The sequence below is a fragment of the Phyllobates terribilis genome, unplaced genomic scaffold (assembly GCF_046119375.1).
Source record: "Phyllobates terribilis strain yellow unplaced genomic scaffold, ASM4611937v1 Scaffold_1__5_contigs__length_1240528914, whole genome shotgun sequence".
Classification (NCBI taxonomy): Eukaryota; Metazoa; Chordata; class Amphibia; order Anura; family Dendrobatidae; genus Phyllobates; species Phyllobates terribilis.
Window position 1 is genome coordinate 572,983,525 of NW_027362761.1, and position 20,420 is coordinate 573,003,944.

General features: G+C 46.0%; 1 protein-coding gene across 2 annotated transcripts in view; it reads left to right on the plus strand.

Moving 5' to 3' along the window:
- The first annotated feature begins 1,347 nt into the window (after nucleotides 1–1,347).
- The window catches only part of MBD2 (methyl-CpG binding domain protein 2), a 59,872-nt gene continuing 40,799 nt past the window's right edge, over nucleotides 1,348–20,420 (plus strand). For both annotated transcript variants that reach the window (XM_073681293.1, XM_073681283.1), the window contains exons 1-3: nucleotides 1,348–1,586; nucleotides 10,128–10,287; nucleotides 15,636–15,773. In XM_073681293.1, coding sequence (XP_073537394.1) covers nucleotides 1,477–1,586; nucleotides 10,128–10,287; nucleotides 15,636–15,773 — 408 coding nt within the window. In that variant the 5' untranslated portion in view covers nucleotides 1,348–1,476. The remainder of the gene's footprint in view (nucleotides 1,587–10,127; nucleotides 10,288–15,635; nucleotides 15,774–20,420) is intronic.

Below are 20,420 nucleotides of genomic sequence, written 5' to 3' on the forward strand. Positions count from 1 at the left end.
CTGCTGTTTAATTGCTCAAGCAAAGTGGATGTGATTTCATGAAAACTCCTGTCCACTGTGCATTTCAAGACACCATTGAACTTCAATTTTTTTGCTGCCTTTTTTCCCCCCAGTAAGCTTCACAATTGCATGTTAAGTGTAAAATCAAAAGTTTTGTGTAAAATAAAAAAAAAAAAAAATCGCTGCTTCAAATTTGCACCAAAAAAGCAGAGGAGCAGAAAAAAAAGTAACAAGAACACTGTGTGAACACGTCCTCTGGGGTCATTTATTTTCCTTATGCAATTGTAATGATTTTTTTTTTTCTTCTTGAAGTTTTCTATATTTGCAGCCTTTTGATTGGTCGGTGCCCGGTTTGGAGCAGATTCCTAGAAGAGACAGGAACTTTTTTTTTTTACACCAGAAGTTTTTCAAAACCTGACATGGGGGGGAAACCCTCAGAAAAATAATTATGTGAGAAGTAAAGTGGATTTCCCACAAGAATAAATAAAAAAAAAGTTTTCGAGAAGGATTTTGGAGAGGAACCAACAAATAAGATAATTATAATTAAATAAATAAAATAAAAAATAAATAAAAAATAATTACAGTAAAAAATAAAAATAAATACAATAAAAAATATAAAAAAAATAAACATAAGATAAAAAAATAAATGCAATAAAAAAATTTCAATAAAATAAATTCAATAAAAAAATTCAATAAAAAATAAAATAAATTCAATAAAAAATTTAAATAAACAAAAAAATTCAATAATAAATAAAATAAATTCAATAAAAGATAAATAAAATAAATTCAATAAGATAAATTAAAATAAATTCAATAAAAGATAAATAAAATAAATTCAATAAGATAAATAAAATAAATTCAATAAAAAAAATTTCAATGAAAAAAATAAAATCATTAAAAATTGAATACTTTTAAGTTTTGGAATAGAAGGATTTTTTTCTGCATGGAAAACACAAGCTTTTACCATAAAATCACAATTACGTTCCTCATAATTTTTTATGTGCTTTTTTTTTTTTCAAGCCATTTTGACCTCGGTTCTGAAAATAATTGACAAACGCTAGAAGAAAAAAACTGCACCGTGTGAATGAGATATTAAAAATGTCATTAATTTGCTTAGTGTAAAATACTGAGAGGGAGGAAAAAACGCATTAAAAACCGCAGTGAGTCAGCAAGGCCTTTCCGAAGTGTTTTGGACTTATATAAAAAACCTTATATTAACAAAATAAACCTCGTTAAGTGAATGGACGCCTCCTTTTAGAACATAAACAGCGGACTACTTTTTTTTGTTCGCGAGTAAAGGGTTAAATGAAGTTGCTGTCATCAGACCGGTTTCCTGCTCTGGTATATCCTTCCGCTGCTCACGCCGGTACTAAATTGCGGAAGAGAATCGCGCTGCCGCCAGCAGAGGGCGCAGTGCGCGGCGGGGGGCAGCAGAGAGCGGCTGCGGGGCGATGGTGTAGGGAGACGAGCCGGTCCATGGAGAAGAGGAGGATGGACTGTCCGGCGCTGCCGCCGGGGTGGAAGAAGGAGGAGGTGATCAGAAAGTCCGGGCTGAGCGCCGGCAAGAGCGATGTCTACTACTTCAGGTGAGGGCAGCAGCGGGCATGACAGGAGCGGGGGCGCGTGTGAGTGACAGCAGAGCCGGCCGGGGGCTACAAACTGGGCTACTTACAGGACAGGTCACATGATCCTTATTTATTTATTTTTTAAATATTTTTTATTTTTATTTTACGAGTCGTAAACCGGACTGAAATCGCAGGAGGCGTCACATGACCCGCAGCAGCGAGGAGATGGTTGTCAAATGTCCGCAAAGGGTTAAAGGCATAGCGAAAAGTTTTCTAACTTTCCAATAAACTTTGTGTTGCGGTTTCTCACTATTCTCCAGATCGCCGCCAGCCGTCAGTGAACGGAAACGTTAAGGGCTCCTCCGATTTACGTTTTATTTTTATTTATTTTATAGCTGTCGCATTTTAAATGTTGCAATTTATTTCTATTTTTTGTGCCTTTTTTTTTTTTTAGATTCTTGTATTGTGATATCGCACGCACCCCTCTAACCCCACCCCCCCCCAAAAAAAATTTTTTTTATTTTTTTTTCCAAAATTTTCAAATGATGAATTAGGATATTTAAGAAAACACGGGCAAAACCAAACAGTTAATTTAACTCTTGCAGCCGTGGTTCAGCCTCCAGGCCGATACTCTGTGGCAGCCGGTTTTGGACGCAAGACTGCGGCTGGGGAAAAAAAAAAGCTTCTCATCACTTGCTCCAATTTTTATTTTTTAAAATTATTTACATTTTTTTTAACCTTTTAATACGTCTTGTATATTATTATTATTATTTAAATTTATTTTTATTATTTGATGATTTTTATTTTATTATACATTTATTTGTTTATTATTATATTTTTATTTTATTTTATTTTTTTGTGCTGTTGAATTTTAAATCCATCCAGCCGCTTTTATTGGATCGGTTTTCTTGTTTTTGTGCCGTCTTGGAATTTAAAGTCTCAGAATCCTTTATAAGATTCCACTGTGCAAAAGAAAAAAAATTACAAAAAAAATAAAAAAAAGCTACAAATACTCTTCCACCACCTGTGAGGGTTAGAGGAGTGTAATTGTATCAAAAAAATAAAATAAAAAATCAACTTTGTTAAAAAGTTGCAAATGATGAAATAGGCCAAAAATATCTGGAACTAGCTAACCCCGCCCACACGGCCAACAGAAAATAAAAGTGAAAAAAAAATCGCAAAAAAAAAAAAAGACACAAATTTAATGATGAGTCTGCCCTGCAGTTTAGGTCTCATTCACACCTACTTTGGATGGTTTTGTCCTCGGAGCAGTATAAGAGGTTTTCGGACAGCTGATGGTCACTAATGGCGCCCGATGGCCTCTGTGATTACACTGGACAGTTGGTGCTAAGTCTGTGTTCACATGGGTGGATTTTGGAATCAGGATGTAGGTGAAATCTGAGCACAATTGTTACAGTTGTATCCAGTGTAGATGAGGCCTCCAGACTGATACATTGTAGCAAACTGTCCTGAGAGGACACAATGGTGCTTTTCCAGCTGTTGATCGTGAGCAGAGATCTGATAAAACCTGATTATTATTTCCTCCCCATTATTAGAAAGTTTCAGAACTTTTTATTTGGGGGCGCCCCTAGTGGTCAGTGTGGGGAGATGCAGCTGCACACTAAACCTGACCATACTGCTGTGATAGATGAGTGCTGACTCACCTGACAGCGATGTCTGCCGGACCCCCCCATACACACATGGACGAGTGTCTCTCCCCCTGTACACCTGAACTCTCGCTCTGCTGACAGCGATCTCTTAGGTCCCCCATAAGCATGAATGCCAGCTCCGCTGACCGTTCTCTCCAGCCCCCCCCCGCACAAGTATACTGACATCTGACCGCTACCTCTCCAGACCCCTATATAGATAAACGCTCGCTCTCAACTTCCCAATTCAGAAGAACTCTGGCGTCACTCTCTGGACCGCACCCGTACACATGGACGCTCTCTCATCTGACGGCGCTCTCTCCTGACCCCTAATTCCCGCATACACACATACTCCATCAGCCAGCTAGCTCTCCACCGCCACACACAAGTGCTCGCTTTGTCTCTGGACCCTCATACACATGATTGGTCGCTGTTATGACCGTTCTCTCTCCCAGACCCCATGAATGCTCACTCAGCTGTTTCTATCTCTCCTGACTCCCCCATACACATGAACACTCACTCTGCTGACAGCGATCTCTAATACCCACCTTCACCCCAATACACATGAATGCTCGCTTGTCTGACAGCTATCCCTCCGGCCCTGTACACGTGAACACTCACTCTGCTGACAGCTCTCTCCGTACCCCACTGTACACATAAATGCTCGTTTATCCAACAGCTATCTCTCTGAACCCCCTCCCCACGTACACATGAATGTCCGCAACTGTATACATGAATGCTCGCTTATCTGACCGCTATCCCTTTAGGCCCCCCCTATACACATGAATGCTCGCTTATCTGACCACTATCCCTTTAGGCCCCCCCTATACACATGAATGCTCGCTTATCTGACCACTATCCCTCCAGGCCCCCCCTATACACATGAATGCTCGCTTATCTGACCGCTATCCCTTTAGGCCCCCCCTATACACATGAATGCTCGCTTATCTGACCACTATCCCTCCAGGCCCCCCCTATACACATGAATGCTCGCTTATCTGACCGCTATCCCTTTAGGCCCCCCCTATACACATGAATGCTCGCTTATCTGACCACTATCCCTTTAGGCCCCCCCTATACACATGAATGCTCGCTTATCTGACCACTATCCCTCCAGGCCCCCCCTATACACATGAATGCTCGCTTATCTGACCGCTATCCCTTTAGGCCCCCCCTATACACATGAATGCTCGCTTATCTGACCACTATCCCTTTAGGCCCCCCCCTATACACATGAATGCTCGCTTATCTGACCACTATCCCTCCAGGCCCCCCCTATACACATGAATGCTCGCTTATCTGACCACTATCCCTCCAGGCCCCCCCTATACACATGAATGCTCGCTTATCTGACCACTATCCCTTTAGGACCCCCCTATACACATGAATGCTAGCTTATCTGACCACTATCCCTTTAGGCCCCCCCTATACAGATGAATGCTCGCTTATCTGACCACTATCCCTTTAGGCCCCCCCTATACAGATGAATGCTCGCTTATCTGACCACTATCCCTCCAGGCTCCCCCTATACACATGAATGCTCGCTTATCTGACCACTATCCCTCCAGGCCCCCCCCCCCGGAACACATGTATGTTCGCTTCTCTGACCGCTTTGTTGCTGAACCCCCATTCACATTATTGGTCGCTGGTATAACCGTTCTCTCTCCCAGACCCCCATGAATGCTCACTCAGCTGTTTACTATCTCTTCTGATGCCCCCATACACATGAACACTCACTCTGCTGACAGCGATCTCTAATACCCCCCTTTTACACCAATACACATGAATGCTCTCTTATCTGACCACTATCCCTCTAGGCCCCCCTATACACATGAATGCTTGCTTATTTGACCACTATCCTTCCAGGCCCCCATACACATGAGCATGTACTCTGTTGACCTCTTTCTTGCCGACCCCCCCCCCCCCCCCCCCGTACACATGAACATTCGCTATGCTGACCGCTATCCCTTGGAGCCCCCTCCCCCGTGCACATGAATGAATATTCCCGCTGATGACAGCTATCCCTCCAGACCCCCCTCATCCCCCCATGCTGTTCGCTATCCTTCCAGGCCCCCCGTACACATGAGCATGCACTCTGCTGACCGCTATCCTTCCAGGCCCCCCGTACACATGAGCATGCACTCTGCTGACCGCTATCCTTCCAGGCCCCCCGTACACATGAGCGTGCGCTTATCTGAGCTGTACCGTCCAGCGAGCAGTGGTATGTCCCCAAACTTGAGACTGCGCCTGGACGGCCAATTTTAAATGTCTATCCAGCACCTCGCCCACCTGCATTGGGAGGTAAGAGGCGGTGCTGATGTGAGATTTGCCGGCCTTTTGCCAGGTCTTGTGCCCCTGTCTGATACTTTGCATGTGCCCGTCATCAGTAGCTCCTCTCGCCTCCCGATGTGGACGTAAGAGGCAGTGGATAATCTCTTTAAGGAGCCTAAAGGAAATTTCCCTTAAAGCTACACACAAGCTTGCATTAGGGTGATCTGGTTCCCTGGTGGGGTGGCCGGCCCTCATCTAGGGGCCATATTTAACGTATCAGATATAGTGTGACAGTGACAGGGTGAATGAGTCACAGGACGGGGCGTAGCCTGGACTGCGGGTGGATTTATGGCCGGGTGTGGTCCATTTACACAGCTCCCTGCTCGGGATCATTTTCTAGCCTTGTGACGTCAGAGACTTTAGTCCAGGGCAGCGTCTGATCTTGCGTGTGTAACATCGGACTGCCTATGGCTGCTCAGCTGCACCTTCTTCCACTTGTGCTGATCATTGACTGGTCTCCCGGGCATCCGTATGCCACCATAGGACGCATCGGTGGACTTTGGGCTAATTCCCCCGTGTTGGCAGGTCTTTCCACCGCCTAGCTGCACGATGCCTGACAGCCGAGCAAACCATCATCGATGTGGAAGTGAAGGGCGCTGGAAAACGACTCCTTTAATGGATCAGTGCGGGTCCTTTTTTCAGGACCCTCTCTAAATGCCCCGTTGTGGGTGAGGTCTGGCCGTAATAAAGGGCATTGTCATTTCTTTTCTGTTTGGAATAGAAGGGTCTCAAACCCCCCCCCCCTCCCCCGGGACATTGTCACAACAAGGACAGATCGTCATAAGAACTTGGATATCACGTGGGGCGTCTCTGCTGTGCCCCCATAGAGAGAATGCTGACCTAGAGGGCCTTATCCAGTAGGCTCATGTGCACACTGAGCACTTTTTGTTGAGATTTTTTTTTGAGCGCAAATTCTCTCAAAATTTGGAGTTTTTTTTTTGCTTCATAAAGTCAGTGTGCACATCCCCTTTCAGCAGAAGAGCTCAGCCGGGCGGTGAGGGGTTAATGGCTGAGCTGGTCGGGGCGTTGCATGAGGAAATCGTGCAGTAAAGTAGTAATTCCAGAGCGCGGTGTCTGCGGAGACGATCACTTCCGGGACGATCACCGGCCTCATGGGTTCTTTTCTCCTTTCTCACCCTGCGGTGATGATGATCAGACGGAGCTTTTCGATTTCTCTGCTGTGAAACTGGCTCAGTAAAAAGCAAAGAATGTGTGGTACACTGTCCGTCCTTAAAGGGACACGCCCATCTTGTGAATTGGTGGCTCGTTGGTAGGGATATACCATCATTGCACTGTGGGTGGAGGTCTGACCTCTGGGACCGCTACGATCCTCACAATGATGAGGACTCTGCTGCAGTTCCCTTCACAGCAGGGTGGCTGCGGGGCGCCGTTGTGCAGGAAAAAAAAAAAGGGGCACCGTGCTTTCCCAAAGAAGTTCTCAAAATCACAAGTTTTCCACTATCCACTGTGACCCCCACCGATCCTGAGAACAGAGCTCTACAGAGCGCTGTCTTGAATAGAGCAGGTACGTATGTTCAGCTGTTGGAGATGGGGGTCCCATTCTTGGGATCACCGCAGGTCCCAGTGGTCAGACTCCCAGCCATCAGCAAGTCCTCCCCTGTCCTATTGATAGGGGGTAACTTGCAATTTGAGGAAACTTATATGCCAATAGACTTTAGATAGTTGTTTCTTTGGCCTCAATTATTGCTCCTGACTCCCCAGTACACATGCACCCTCAATTCGGCTGAGCGTGCATGTGTTTTATAATGTAGAAAGGAAGATGCCACTGCAAATCATCTGTGGCATCCGCGCGCCCAGTCCATCGCGCGCCCATACTCGGTATAGAAACAGCTCCACCATACATTACAAAGTTGAACCCCACCCTCCCAAATTAGCAGATGGGTTTGGCAGACTTTAATGTATATGGGCACCTTTAAAGGAATACTTTAATCTCAACGCTCCCCCAGGATGTCTTCTAGATGTTGGTCCCACCTCTGAGACCTGCACTTATGTAGAGACCGGTGGTCCCCTACCCTGCGGACGCTGTCAGTGGAGAGGTGGCTCTAGTCATTGGCTTCTATTGATGCTCCAAAAATAGCTGAGAAAGTCAGCGTGGTGCCCTTACTGGTGTCATCCTGCATGTTTGCGCCATTGTGCAGGAAATACTTGGAAGAGGAGGTAGCGCTATGACCCCTTTATTATTAGGAGCAGTGGGAGGGGGGTGCAAAACGGTTAAGGGGAGAAGGACTCATGCAGATGTTCTCCAACATTATGGATTTGTGGGCAGCCCTTGTTAGATCTGGGTGAGGTTTCAGATTTTGGGGGGTATGCCATGGGGCTGTAATGTGCTACATGCAAGCACAAATTATATGTGGATGAACGTGGCGCTGAGGATCTGACAATTGCTATATCACATGCAGACATTTTGGGGAATCTGCTGAACATTTGTTAGGACTGGCAGATACTTCCCGGACTGTCGGTGCTTGAGCGTCCATCTCATGAGTACAAACGATGTTGCATCCTGTTACCCGTCTCCGTGTCTTTGCAGTCTGCTCTGCCTTGACGTGGCCGTGTTGCACCGTACCCATAAGCTGCAGTTTTTGGGTACCTCACACGATCGTGATCTCAACATCAGAAACTACATTGATAATGCAGAACTGCTCTTATCAATGTAGTTTCTGCAGTAATTGCTGGGGGCCACTAGTTGGGCTGCAAAAGGGTTGGACACATGAATGTACACTTCATTGCTGGAGAGATTTGCTCCCTGGGCATTGGAAACTAGGCTGGAGGTGACGAAGGCTCCGTGAACTGCGCAGAGGTCAATGTACAGGAGAGGAGAGGAGCTGAGCGGTGACATCACCAGGTGTGGATGTTACATCTTTCATAGAGGTGTTACCTTCCATTGTAATCCTGCCTGCGATGATAACGAGACTGCTGAAAAGTGGTATCTACAGAACTAGTCTAGTGAGGCTGAGAGTGAAAACTGCAACATTTCAAGATTTTTTTTTTTATATGATAAATGCTAAATAAAGACTTAATTTACCCAATAGGTCATTTGTGACCCTGTAGGGTTTTGTTCATGGATTGTCCCATTAACAACAAATATCCCATATACACAATATAGATGACAAATGTATGTTCTTTGTTGGTCCACCTGCTTAGGTCCCCACTGATCCGGAGAAAGAGGGGCCAATAATCCCTTATGGGTCTGGAGGAGCAGTAGTGAGCATGTGCTCATTAAAGCCCCCGTCTCACATAGCGAGATCGCTAGCGAGATCGCTGCTAAGTCAAGGTTTTAGTGACGCAACAGCGACCTCACCAGCGATGTTGCTATGTGTGACACTTTGCAGCGATCAGGCCCCTACTGTGAGGTCGTTGATCTCTGCAGAGTGTCCTGGACCTTTTTTTGGTTGTTGCCCTCCTGCTGATCAGCACACATCGCTGTGTGTGACCAGCGGGAGCAGCGATCAGGCTGGTAACCATGATAAACAGCGGGTTACTAGGGGCACACGCGCACTTAGTAACCCGCTGTTTATCATGGTTACCACTCTGCTAGGGTGAGCGGTAACCTCCAGCTCACCATAGCAGAGTGGTAACCATGATAAACAGCGGGTTACTAGGTGCTCGTGTGCCCCTAGTAACCCGCTGTTTATCATGGTTACCAGCCTGCTCTTGCTTCAGCAGGCTCGTAACCAGGAGCAGGAAAGATTCTTTCCACGATGTCGCTGCTCCCCTGATCGTTGGTGAGCCTGCCTGTTTGACATCTCACCAGCGACCACATAGCGACGCAGCAACGATCCCTGACAGGTCGTATCGTTGTCGGGATTTCTGCAGCGTCGCTAAATGTGACGGTACCTTAACACTTCAATTACAAAGGGGAATTTGGGTCCGCTATTTTTGAGATTAGTAGAGGGTCTCGGCAACTATACCCCTATAAATAATCTGTCCTTTGCATAGAGTCACCTAGACACTATTGCTTGCTATTTGCTGTGGACACAGCACAGTCGGGGACTCTTGCAAATGTGTTCCGGTCCCCTCCCCAAGAATGTTCTTTTTTTTTTTCCCCCTTTAATTTACTTTATTTGCACGCCAGAACTTTTTTTTTTTTTGCTATTGTTAGATATACGTCTGATGTTTTTTAACGGAACGTGTGACTTTTTTTTGCTCCTTTAAAAAATTAAAAACACAAATATAGTAAAAAAGCGAAAGGAAAGTGCATTCTTCATTTTGTGCAAAATTCATGAAACTGCGTTTGCCATTTTGAAGAATTTTTTGCAACAATTGCAGGTGTTTTCAAGATCACTGCTTGCCGTCAGTAAATTGCAACTTTCACTTAGTGCAGAGAGGCCCGAAACGCGTCTGGTTCATCACATCTGTCTTGTTTATGCATCGGGCCGTCAAAGCTATGCCTGTCCCGTCCTCCCTGCCTGGGACCCCTAACTTGCTTTTGCAGAAGGAAGGCGCGTGATGCACCATCCGGTGATGAAGGCTTTTATCTGCTATTACGTCTGTAGAGTAGTAGGATCAGTCCCCCTCCCCCGGTTTGGATGGACCCATACTTATGTAATTGTTTTCTTCTTTCTAGTCCAAGCGGGAAGAAGTTCAGGAGCAAGCCCCAGCTGGCGAGGTACCTGGGCAATACTGTCGACCTCAGCAGCTTCGACTTCAGGACGGGAAAGACTATGCCCAGCAAATTGCAGAAGAACAAACAAAGACTGCGAAATGAAGCTCTCAACCAATCGAAGGTTCGTGATATTTTCATGACCCAAGTGAGATGTCCACAAATGAGCACGCACCCTAACTGGCAGGGAGTACAGTCGAGGGTATCAGGATTTTACTAATTTGCTTATATATTTTTTTTTACCTGATTTCCCCTGTAATTGGGGCTGGTATATTAGTCCCAGTTTACAGGGGAAATTCCTGGCTGAATAGGAGAACTGACTAAGTCTAAGACCCAGCAGGTCCTGCTCTCTCGCTACAGCCAGCAATCACATGACCATTGGGTCCGGAGGAGGAAGCACCATTAGCGCTTCATATGACAGTATACACAGAGCTTGTTCAGTGCTGTGTATATAGCTATCGAGAAGGCAATGAGGGTAATAAACAGTCAGTGCCTTTCCTATGCGGGGTCTGGCTGTGTCTGACTGCCGACTCCTCTCTGTTGCAGCTGCTCTACTATGCAGTGACTTTTTAGAACATGGACCACCCCGGACGTTAATAGTTTATGGACGGTCCGGAAGTTAAGAGATGCAAAAAAAAACTTGTCGGACGATAAACTGTGTTCTGCATGAGTAGTCATCCAGATAGGAAGGCTTGCAGTGTTTTATACACAGTGGTAAGATTTTGACTGAAAAATAAAAAAAAAGTTATGTAAGAATGGGAGGAAAGAACATAAACACAAAATAATAAAAAATCACCCAGTTATGAAAGTGTTAAAGTCAACCTGTAAACAATGTAATGTGTATGGGGTCTCCTGATATCTGGAATGGGTGGGGAAGAATTGGGGAGCGGCTTTCTTTTCTCTCCCTTTTCTGTAAATTTATGGCTTTCCTCATGCAAGACAATTTCTTATTGGCTTTTGTTGCAGCAGACTGGCATTGAGTGCTGTTATTAAAGGAGCTCCTCCCCCTCCATAGAACTTTATAAGCACCAACTGTCATCTCCTATCTCAGTAATGAGAAAATCTGTCACTGAATACAGACTCTACAGATTTTACCCCTGAGTTGAGTGAAATATCAGTTTGGGAGGAGAAAGAAGCAAATTTCTCTGATATATTACAAAGTTTCTTATTTTCACTTGTAGTATTGATTTGAGATAAAAATGAGGGTCGCTCTAAGTTTCTTACTAATTGTGGATTCTTATCAGTAATTAATATTGGTTCTAACTCCAGAACAGCGCGGCTGTGTTCCCTCCGTTTCCTCTGCTGTGCCATCCTTTAGTATATACTGTATACACATTACATGCACCATACGTGACACCGCGGTTGTAGACTATACATTCCCTGCTGTATACTTTACCTGCCACCATATTATGTCTCGTTCTGCACCAGTGAGGAGCGCAGCTGAGCGCAGACACGCCGTCCTGTGCACACACGGCTCGTTCCAGTAAGATGAACACCACACATCTATACAGCTCTTCCTGTACAGTCCTGACTGAAGACATTTCTGCATCGCCCCCTATGGGATGACTGAAGCGATGACTGTACTGACTATGGACTAATCAGTGATGACGGTAGAAAAACTGATTATTGTAGACATTTATGCACCATATATTACTGTGATATATTCTTCGTAGTATTCCTACTGTTACTGGAGTCAGTGCAGAAGTTTACACCTCACATAATTTTCTTGGTTTCACATTACTGATCCTGAGTTATACCCCAGAGCTGCACTCACTATTCTGCTGGTGGAGTCACTATGTACATACATTACATTACTGATCCTGTACTGATCCTGAGTTATACCCCAGAGCTGCACTCACTATTCTGCTGGTGCAGTCACTGTGTACATACATTACATTACTGATCTTGTACTGATCCTGAGTTACATCCTGTATACTCCAGAGCTGCACTCACTATTCTGCTGGTGCAGTCACTGTGTACATACATTACATTACTGATCCTGTACTGATCCTCAGTTACATCCTGTATTATCCTCCAGAGCTGCACTCACTATTCTGCTGGTGCAGTCACGGTGTACATACATTCCATTACTGATCCTGTACTGATCCTGAGTTACATCCTGTATTATACTCCAGAGCTGCACTCACTATTCTGCTGGTGGAGTCACTGTGTACATACACTACATTACTGATCCTGTACTGATCCTGAGTTACATCCTGTATTATACTCCAGAGCTGCACTCCCTATTCTGCTGGTGCAGTCACTGCGTACATGCATTACATTACCAATCCTGTACTGATCCTGAGTTACATCCTGTATTATACTCCAGAGCTGCACTCACTATTCAGCTGGTGCAGTCACTGCGTACATACATTACATTACCAATCCTGTACTGATCCTGAGTTACATCTTGTATTATACTCCAGAGCTGCACTCCCTATTCTGCTGGTGCAGTCTCAGTTTACATACATTGCATTACTGATCGTGTACTGATCCTGAGTTACATCCTGTATTATACTCTAGAGCTGCACTCACTATTCTGCTGGTGGAGTCACTGTGCACATACATTACATTACTGATCCTGAGTTACACCCAGTATTATACTCCAGAGCTGCACTCACTATTCTGCTGGTGGAGTCACTGTGCACATACATTACATTACTGATCCTGTACTGATCCTGAGTTACATCCAGTATTATACTCCAGAGCTGCACTCACTATTCTGCTGGTGCAGTCACTGCGTACATACATTACATTACTGATCCTGAGTTACATCCTGTATTATACTCCAGAGCTGCACTCACTATTCTGCTGGTGCAGTCACTGTGTACATACATTACATTACTGATCCTGAGTTACATCCTGTATTATACTCCAGAGCTGCACTCACTATTCTGCTGGTGCAGTCACTGTGTACATACATTACATTACTGATCCTGAGTTACCTCCTGTATTATACTCCAGAGCTGCACTCACTATTCTGCTGGTGCAGTCACAGTGTACATACATTACATTACTGATCCTGAGTTACATCCTGTATTATACTCCAGAGCTGCACTCACTATTCTGCTGGTGCAGTCACTGTGTACATACATTACATTACTGATCCTGTACTGATCCTGAGTTACATCCTTTATTATCCTCCAGAGCTGCACTCCCTATTCTGCTGGTGCAGTCACGGTGTACAGTGATCAGTGCACTTGGGGGTCAGACCTGCCCCCTGGCTGCGGTTGCTGTTACTTGCTGTTGAGCTCCAGTACATCGGCTGAGGACAGATGAGTTGGGGAGCGGTAGCAGCGTTGCCTCCATCACGCTATATGTGCACCTGTTTCTCACCAGAGCGACTCTTCTCTTTGTGGTTTTTAGGGCGCTGGTTTTGCTGCTACATTTCGCTGAGCAGCTTCTTCTGTTTTTGGGGGAAGGTGACAAAAACCCACAAACAAGATTTTAGTTATGTAGGATTATTGGTGCTGAGACTTGGCCTCTGATAAGTTTTTGTTACCTCTGGACAAGGAGCGCTGGAGGGGCCTTCTGCTTTCAGACATGCTGTGATATGTGATGGGTACTGGTTGGGTTCTTAGAAAAGTTTTAACTGGATAATTGTTTCTAAATTCTCCTTTAAGGACCACCAGCAGACTATTGATGGAGGCAGGGTGGTCCCTAATCTGCAGCAGTGGCTTCTTCTTGCTGCCTTCCCGCTCCTGTGATGCAGCGGAAGCAGTTCGGGAGATCTGCTGCCAGTCAGCTCTGCCACTGACTTATGTCACAGCAGGGGACGGCTTTCACCTGTAACCAGGAATAAGTGTTAGACTTGTGACTTTAAGGGGTGGTCCGGCATTTGATTAACATGGCTGCTTTTTTCCAGAGACCACTATTTTAGACACTGAATTTTGCATTTCTCATTCTATTCGTAAATGCAGCAACAAAGTGATAGAAAATTGTAATGAAAGCTTGAAAGTTGCAGAATGTGTAAGCCCTTCACCAGCTCTTCTGCCTATGACTGCTTTCTGGCTCTTACTCAGTGTTAGAGATAAGAGCTGGAAATGGAGGTAACTGTATGCTGCAAATCAGAATGGAAAAAGCATCTAAGTTTTTAGGGAGGGTTGATCACAAAGGCTGTATATGGGGAGGAAAGCACCCAAGTTTACAGGGGTGAGTAGATGTTGCCTCCTTATCTGGTCTCCCTCTTTGTCCAGGTGGCGCCGCACTTATTCTGCAGATGGCGCTACTGATGAAGTTAGTGGCAATTCCAACATCACTGGTTGACACGGGCACGTACAAGCGATTTGGTGTAGCTGGGACTTGAGCTGCCCAGACAATGTGTGTGTATCTGAAGACCAGCTAGTCGGCAGGTGTAATTAGCTCCCTAGTGTATTCTATGTAACAACACCACACCATGTTTAAACTCCCAGTAGTCTGATGAAAGGTGCCAGCTATATGTTTGTTACTTAGCCTGGCTTGCTTGATACCTGTTGGCTTCACCTTCTGCTTGCCTGACAGTTTTTCTTCTGGCTCTGTCTTCCTGGTTCTGACCTCGGCAATGTTCCCTATCTTGTCCCTGCTTCCTTATTTTGTTTAGTACCTGCCCTCTCTGACTTTGACCCAGTCAGTCAACTTTGGGGGCCAACAATAGGGGTCCTGTTGTAAGTCCATATTGTTGTATAGGGGTTAGAGGGAGAAGACCCAGGGTACCTCTAAGACCTACTAAGCGGAGTGACTTGCACATAGTCTGTTGCTGGAAGCCCTATCAAAAGCTGCCAGGTTGTCAGTAGATCACACTGCCTGTAGAAAGTTAAAAAAAAAAACACTATGATACTGATGAGCTGTAGAAGGGGAAATTACTCCAGGAAGGAAGAAGTGCTGATACATAAGAGCTAGTGAAGAGAACCCTGAACACGGACTTCACATCTAGCATGTATTACTGGCAGGGACACTCCCAGTTGAATAAGATCTGGAATCATGAGCAAGTTGTAAACTGTATATGTGAGTGTGTGATACTGAGTGAGGGAATGAAGATTGCAGAATAGAAGTACATTTTTTTTTAACTAAACGTGTCCGCAAACAAATGTTTAAAATAATTTACTTGTGAGGAAACGGTGCAGAAAGTCTTTAAAGAAGTTTTCCAGTTTCAGCATAATTTTATCATAAAAAGTTCTGCAAACCATAACTGTATTCACCGTTTTCAGTATCTCTACTTGCAATCATGGAGTTGGAATTACAATTGTTCGTTTCAGGAAAAAAAAAAAACAATAAAAAAAAATGTATAAAAATAAATTAAAATGTAGTGTGCAAGAGAATTGTATAATACTTTTACAATCCATTATAAAAATCTTTTTGCATTAAAACCAGGAATATCCCCTGAATGACGGAGCAGCTTTACTTTAGAGAAATGTTCACGACACTTGTAATTATGGAATGTTTTACTTTTCTTTGACAACTGAATTGTTTTTTTTTTTTTTCTTTCGATAACAGTCCAAACCAGACTTGAACACGACATTGCCCATCCGTCAGACCGCGTCCATCTTCAAGCAGCCGGTGACTAAAATAACTAACCATCCCAACAATAAGGTCCGATCGGACCCCCAGCGGGTGATTGAACAGCCTCGTCAGGTAAGCCGGGGGACAAGGGGTAATGAGCGTGCCATCAATGGGATCTATTAGGATCATGAGATCTAACTTCACTACTACTAAGAAGTGTTGCTGTGAGTCCAGGCTTTTTCTGTCTTAATCGCTTTTTAGGTCCAAAATACTCTGGATAATTTTTTAAAATATATATCTTCCCCTCACCCATGACAGCACACCTTGAGAGAGGGATCCGTCCCACCAAGGACAGGAAACCGTCTGAAATAAAAGGGTGGTACCTCTCCCTCGCTTCAGTTGGTTTCCTGTCTTTGATGGGAACCTGTCTGAAAAGAAGATGTGCCATACTTACCTGGGCCTGTTCCAGTGTGGAAGAGTGGGCACCAGCCTGTGCACCGGGTTCCAGGTTCCAGAAGCGCCATCCGCGGTTCCCTGGAGCCGTGTCCGAGCGTGCGCAGGCGGTGAGGAGGGCCCCGGCTTCCCGCAGACCGTTGCGCTGTCCTCTCCCTGCCGCAGGCTCCTGGCTGGCCACGCGCCGGGAGCGGCGTCTTCCGGGAGCGACGAGCCTGACGTCACGGCGCGGTGCACGCTGGGAGAGGCGTACCCGATGACGTCAGGGGGCGGCACCCAGATCCATCATGGCGGTGCCCTGTAAGCGCTTGCTGGCCGGCTTTTGAAACCTCGGCCGGTGGGCGTCAGGAGGGGGGAGGACACCTGATCCGGAGGAGGTTCCAGATGTGCCCTATTTAAGGTTGGGCGTGTTGTCCTGGTCAAACGCTGCCTATACTCATGCTTGTGGTTTAGCAGCTATGGCAGACCAGGACAGCCAGGAGCAGCAGCAGCTGACCCCTCCATCTCAACAATGCCAGCGGAAGAAGCAGTCGGACGCCTCTCGCACGGACAGCCGCTCCAGCAACCGTAGCGGCAGCAGGAGGATTTAAGGTGTCGGACGCTTCAGGGCCATCCGGAAGGGATTCATCTTATGTCCCGCCACAGCCTCCAAATCCGGAACCTAAGAAGAGTAGCGCCAAACAGAAGCACAGGGTTTATTCCTTATGTCAAGTCCCCCTTTCCATAGATTGGCAGAAACCACTTTGTGCTAGCTGTATTAACCAAACCATAGTGGAGAGCACCCCGGATTTTGCTTCTAATTTGAGGTCCTTAATCCGTACAGAGGTTCAAGATTCCCTAAAAGGCTTACTTAAGGGGAAAAAGAGATCCCATAAGGATATCTCCTCCGACTATGATTCATCCTCCCAGTCAGAGGATCCATGCCTCAGTGATTCATCATCCTCCTCTTCATCAGACCGTGGTAGGCCCTGTTTTCCTATTGAGGATACGGACAAGTTGGTCAGAGTGGTCAGATCTACCATGGGGTTGAGGGAGGAGAAGGCAGCCAGGTCCATGGAAGACATTATGTTTGCAGGCCTGGAGGAAAAAGAGACGCTCCTTTCCAGTGAATCCTAAAATTCAGACCCTTATACACCGGGAATGGAGGAAGCCTGAGAAATCGGGAGTGTTGCCCTCTTCCTCTAAAAGAAGGTACCCCTTCGAGGATACTGTCTCTGGGTCCTGGGATAAAATTCCTAAAGTTGACGGGTCTGTCGCCCGATCATCCAAAAAATCGTCCCCACCCCTGGAAGACTCGGGTAGTCTAAAGGATGCTCTAGATAAGAAGGCAGATTCCTTCCTGCGTCACACCTGGGAAGCAGCGGCAGGGGGCCTGAAGCCAGCGGTAGCAGGCACTTGTGTCGCTAGGTCACTCATGGTGTGGCTTCAACAATTAGAAGACCAGCTCAAGGATCAAAAGATACCCAGAGATAAAATCCTCTCCAATCTACCTTTACCACAGGCAGCGTCCGCTGTCATTGCCGACTCCTCAGCGGATTTGGTTAAACTTTCTGCCCGGTCTGCTAACTTATCTAACGATGCCAGATGAGCCCTGTGGCTCAAGGGTTGCCCAGGAGACCTGCAGTCTAAACATAAACTTTGTTCCCTTCCTTGTGATGGTAAACTCTAGTTTGGCCAAAAACTGGATGAGCCTTTTGGAGAAGGCTGGCGACAGGAAGAGAGGTTTCCCAGGGTTCACGGGGGACACTAAAAGGTCCTACTTTCGGAGGAAAAAATTTAACTGAGGTCGCCCTCCGGGAGAAAGGAAAAGATGGGAGCCCAGATCTAAAAAAGACTGGTTACATGTTTGGGGGGGCCATCCTCCAGTACCAAAAAATCTCCCCAATGACGCAGGGCTAGAGGTCGGGGGAAGGCTTTCCCATTTTATCCCAGCTTGGGAAGCCATTACTTCAAATCCCTGGGTGTTAAGTATCATAAAGAATGACCTAAAGATACGCTTCAGTCAAGTCCCCCACCGAACCTTCATGATCACCTCCAGGAGGAAGTCCAGGGAGGAGCAGGTAGCCCTAGAGTCGGAGGTGCTAGATTTAGTCAACAAAAGCAGGTCCTTCACGAAGTTCCAGGTTCTCAATGGGGACGGGGATTTTATTCCCCCCTATTTGTGATTAAAAAAAAAAAAAATGGGTCCTTAAGGACCATTATCAACCTCAAAAGTCTAAATCAGCTGATAGAGAACCAAACTTTCAAAATGGAATCGGTGAACTCTGTAGTAAAACTCCTATACCACAATTGTTTCATGGCAGTTATCGACTTAAAAGATGCCTATTATCATGTCCCAATCCATCCAGACTACCAGAAGTACCTAAGGGTAGCCCTATTCCAGTTTACTGCCCTACCTTTTGGCCTCTCGATAGCACCGAGAGTGTTTACAAACGTTATAGCTTTTCTCCGAATCAAAAACGTGGTGATCGTTTCCTACCTGGACGACTTTCTGGTAATAGGGAAATCGGAGGACCACTGTTCCTCTCAACTTTTAGAGGTCAGGACAGCCTTACATCAGCTAGGATGGTTGATAAATATTAAAAAATCAAAACTATCCCCCTCAAGGACTCAGATGTTTCTGGGCTTGACCCTAAATCCCAACTCCAAGCCTGATTCCTGCCGGAAGACGAGGTTTGCAAAATAATCAGCCTGGTCTCAAGGGCCATAAAGCCTCCAGTCATGTCCTTGAGAGGAGCAATGTCCCTATTGGGCTCCTTGACGTCTTGTCTCCCGTCAGTCAAATGGGCCCAAGGTCATATGAGGCTTCTTCAGTGGGAGGTCCTGTCAGCGCAAAAATCCTTCAACGGACATTTAGAAAAAAGACTATCTCTTTCCTTGGAGACGGTAGACTCCCTCTCATGGTGGACCTACAGGGAAAATCTGACCTCAGGCTTGCCGTGGTCCAGACCAGTCGACCATACAATTACAACAGATGCAAGTGGCTCCGGCCAGGGGGGTCATCTAGCAGATCTCTCGGTTCAGGGGCTCTGGCTACGTCACGAGATAGGGACATCATCGAACCTAAAAGAGCTTTTGGCAGTGGAGAAATCCCTGCTAGGCTTCCTTCCCCACAGGGTCGCCATGTCCAGATCAGGTCCGACAATCGGACGACAGTAGCTTATATATATCACCAGGGAGGAACAAGATCTCGCTCCCTTATGGTAGTGGCAAACAGAATCCTGCATCTAGCAGAAGAGCATCTCCTATCCCTCAGTGCTTTTTACATCCGGGGGGTAGAAAATTCAAGGGCAGATTTCCTCAGTCGCCACACTTTAAGACAGGGAGAGTGGCCTCTAAATCCGATAGTCTTCCAACAGATTATCCAGCTATGGGGGTCACCGGACATAGATTTGTTCGCCACCAGGCGAACAGGAAGGTGGAGAGATTCTGTTAACTAGATCCAACAGAGAATCCCTATGCTGTAGACGCTCTCCACATACCCTGGAAGTTCAGGAAGGCCTACGCTTTTCCACCGATAGTAATGATCCCGGCACTTGTGAGGAAAATTCGGGAGGAGGGGGCAAGGATAATTCTAATAGCCCCCTTTTGGCCAAAAAGACCCTGGTTCTCCCTGCTTCACCTAATGTCGGTCTCGGATCCCTGGGTTCTGCCGGACAGGCCGGACCTTCTCATCCAGGGGCCGATGTTCCATGCACAAGTCAAAGGTTTCCATCTGGCCGCTTGGAATTTGAGAAGTTGTCACTGAACAATAGGGGGTTTTCACCAGGCCTAGTTTCCAACCTATTGGGTAGTAGGAAGCCCATAACAGCTAAGATTTATAGCAGAATCTGGGGAAAATTCCTGGATTTTCTAGACTCCCCGTTGTCGGATAAACCTCCAATTAAAGATGTCCAAGAGTGTTTACAGAAGGAACGTGATCTGGTTATAGCTACGGAAACACTTAAAGTTCAGGTGTCCGCCCTAGGGGCGCTCTCTAATTGCAACCTGGCGGGAAACATGTGGGTCTCTAGATTCATTAAATCCTGTTCCAGAGCTAAGCCAGTTTGGGCTCTGAGTCCCTCGCTGGGACCTGAATTTGGTTTTAAACGCACTCTGGCGACCCATTTGAACCCCTGCAGGTTATCTCTCCAAAGTTCCTCACCCTCAAAACCATTCTCCTGGTAGCCCTAACATCGGCCTGTAGGGTGAGTGACCTGCAGGCCCTTTCTGTTGATCCCCCATACACCCAAATTCATGATGACTGGGTCGTCTTACGTACAGATCCACCATACCTTCCGAAAGTAGTTTCCAGATTCCACTGTAATCAAGAGATTGTGCTTCCCT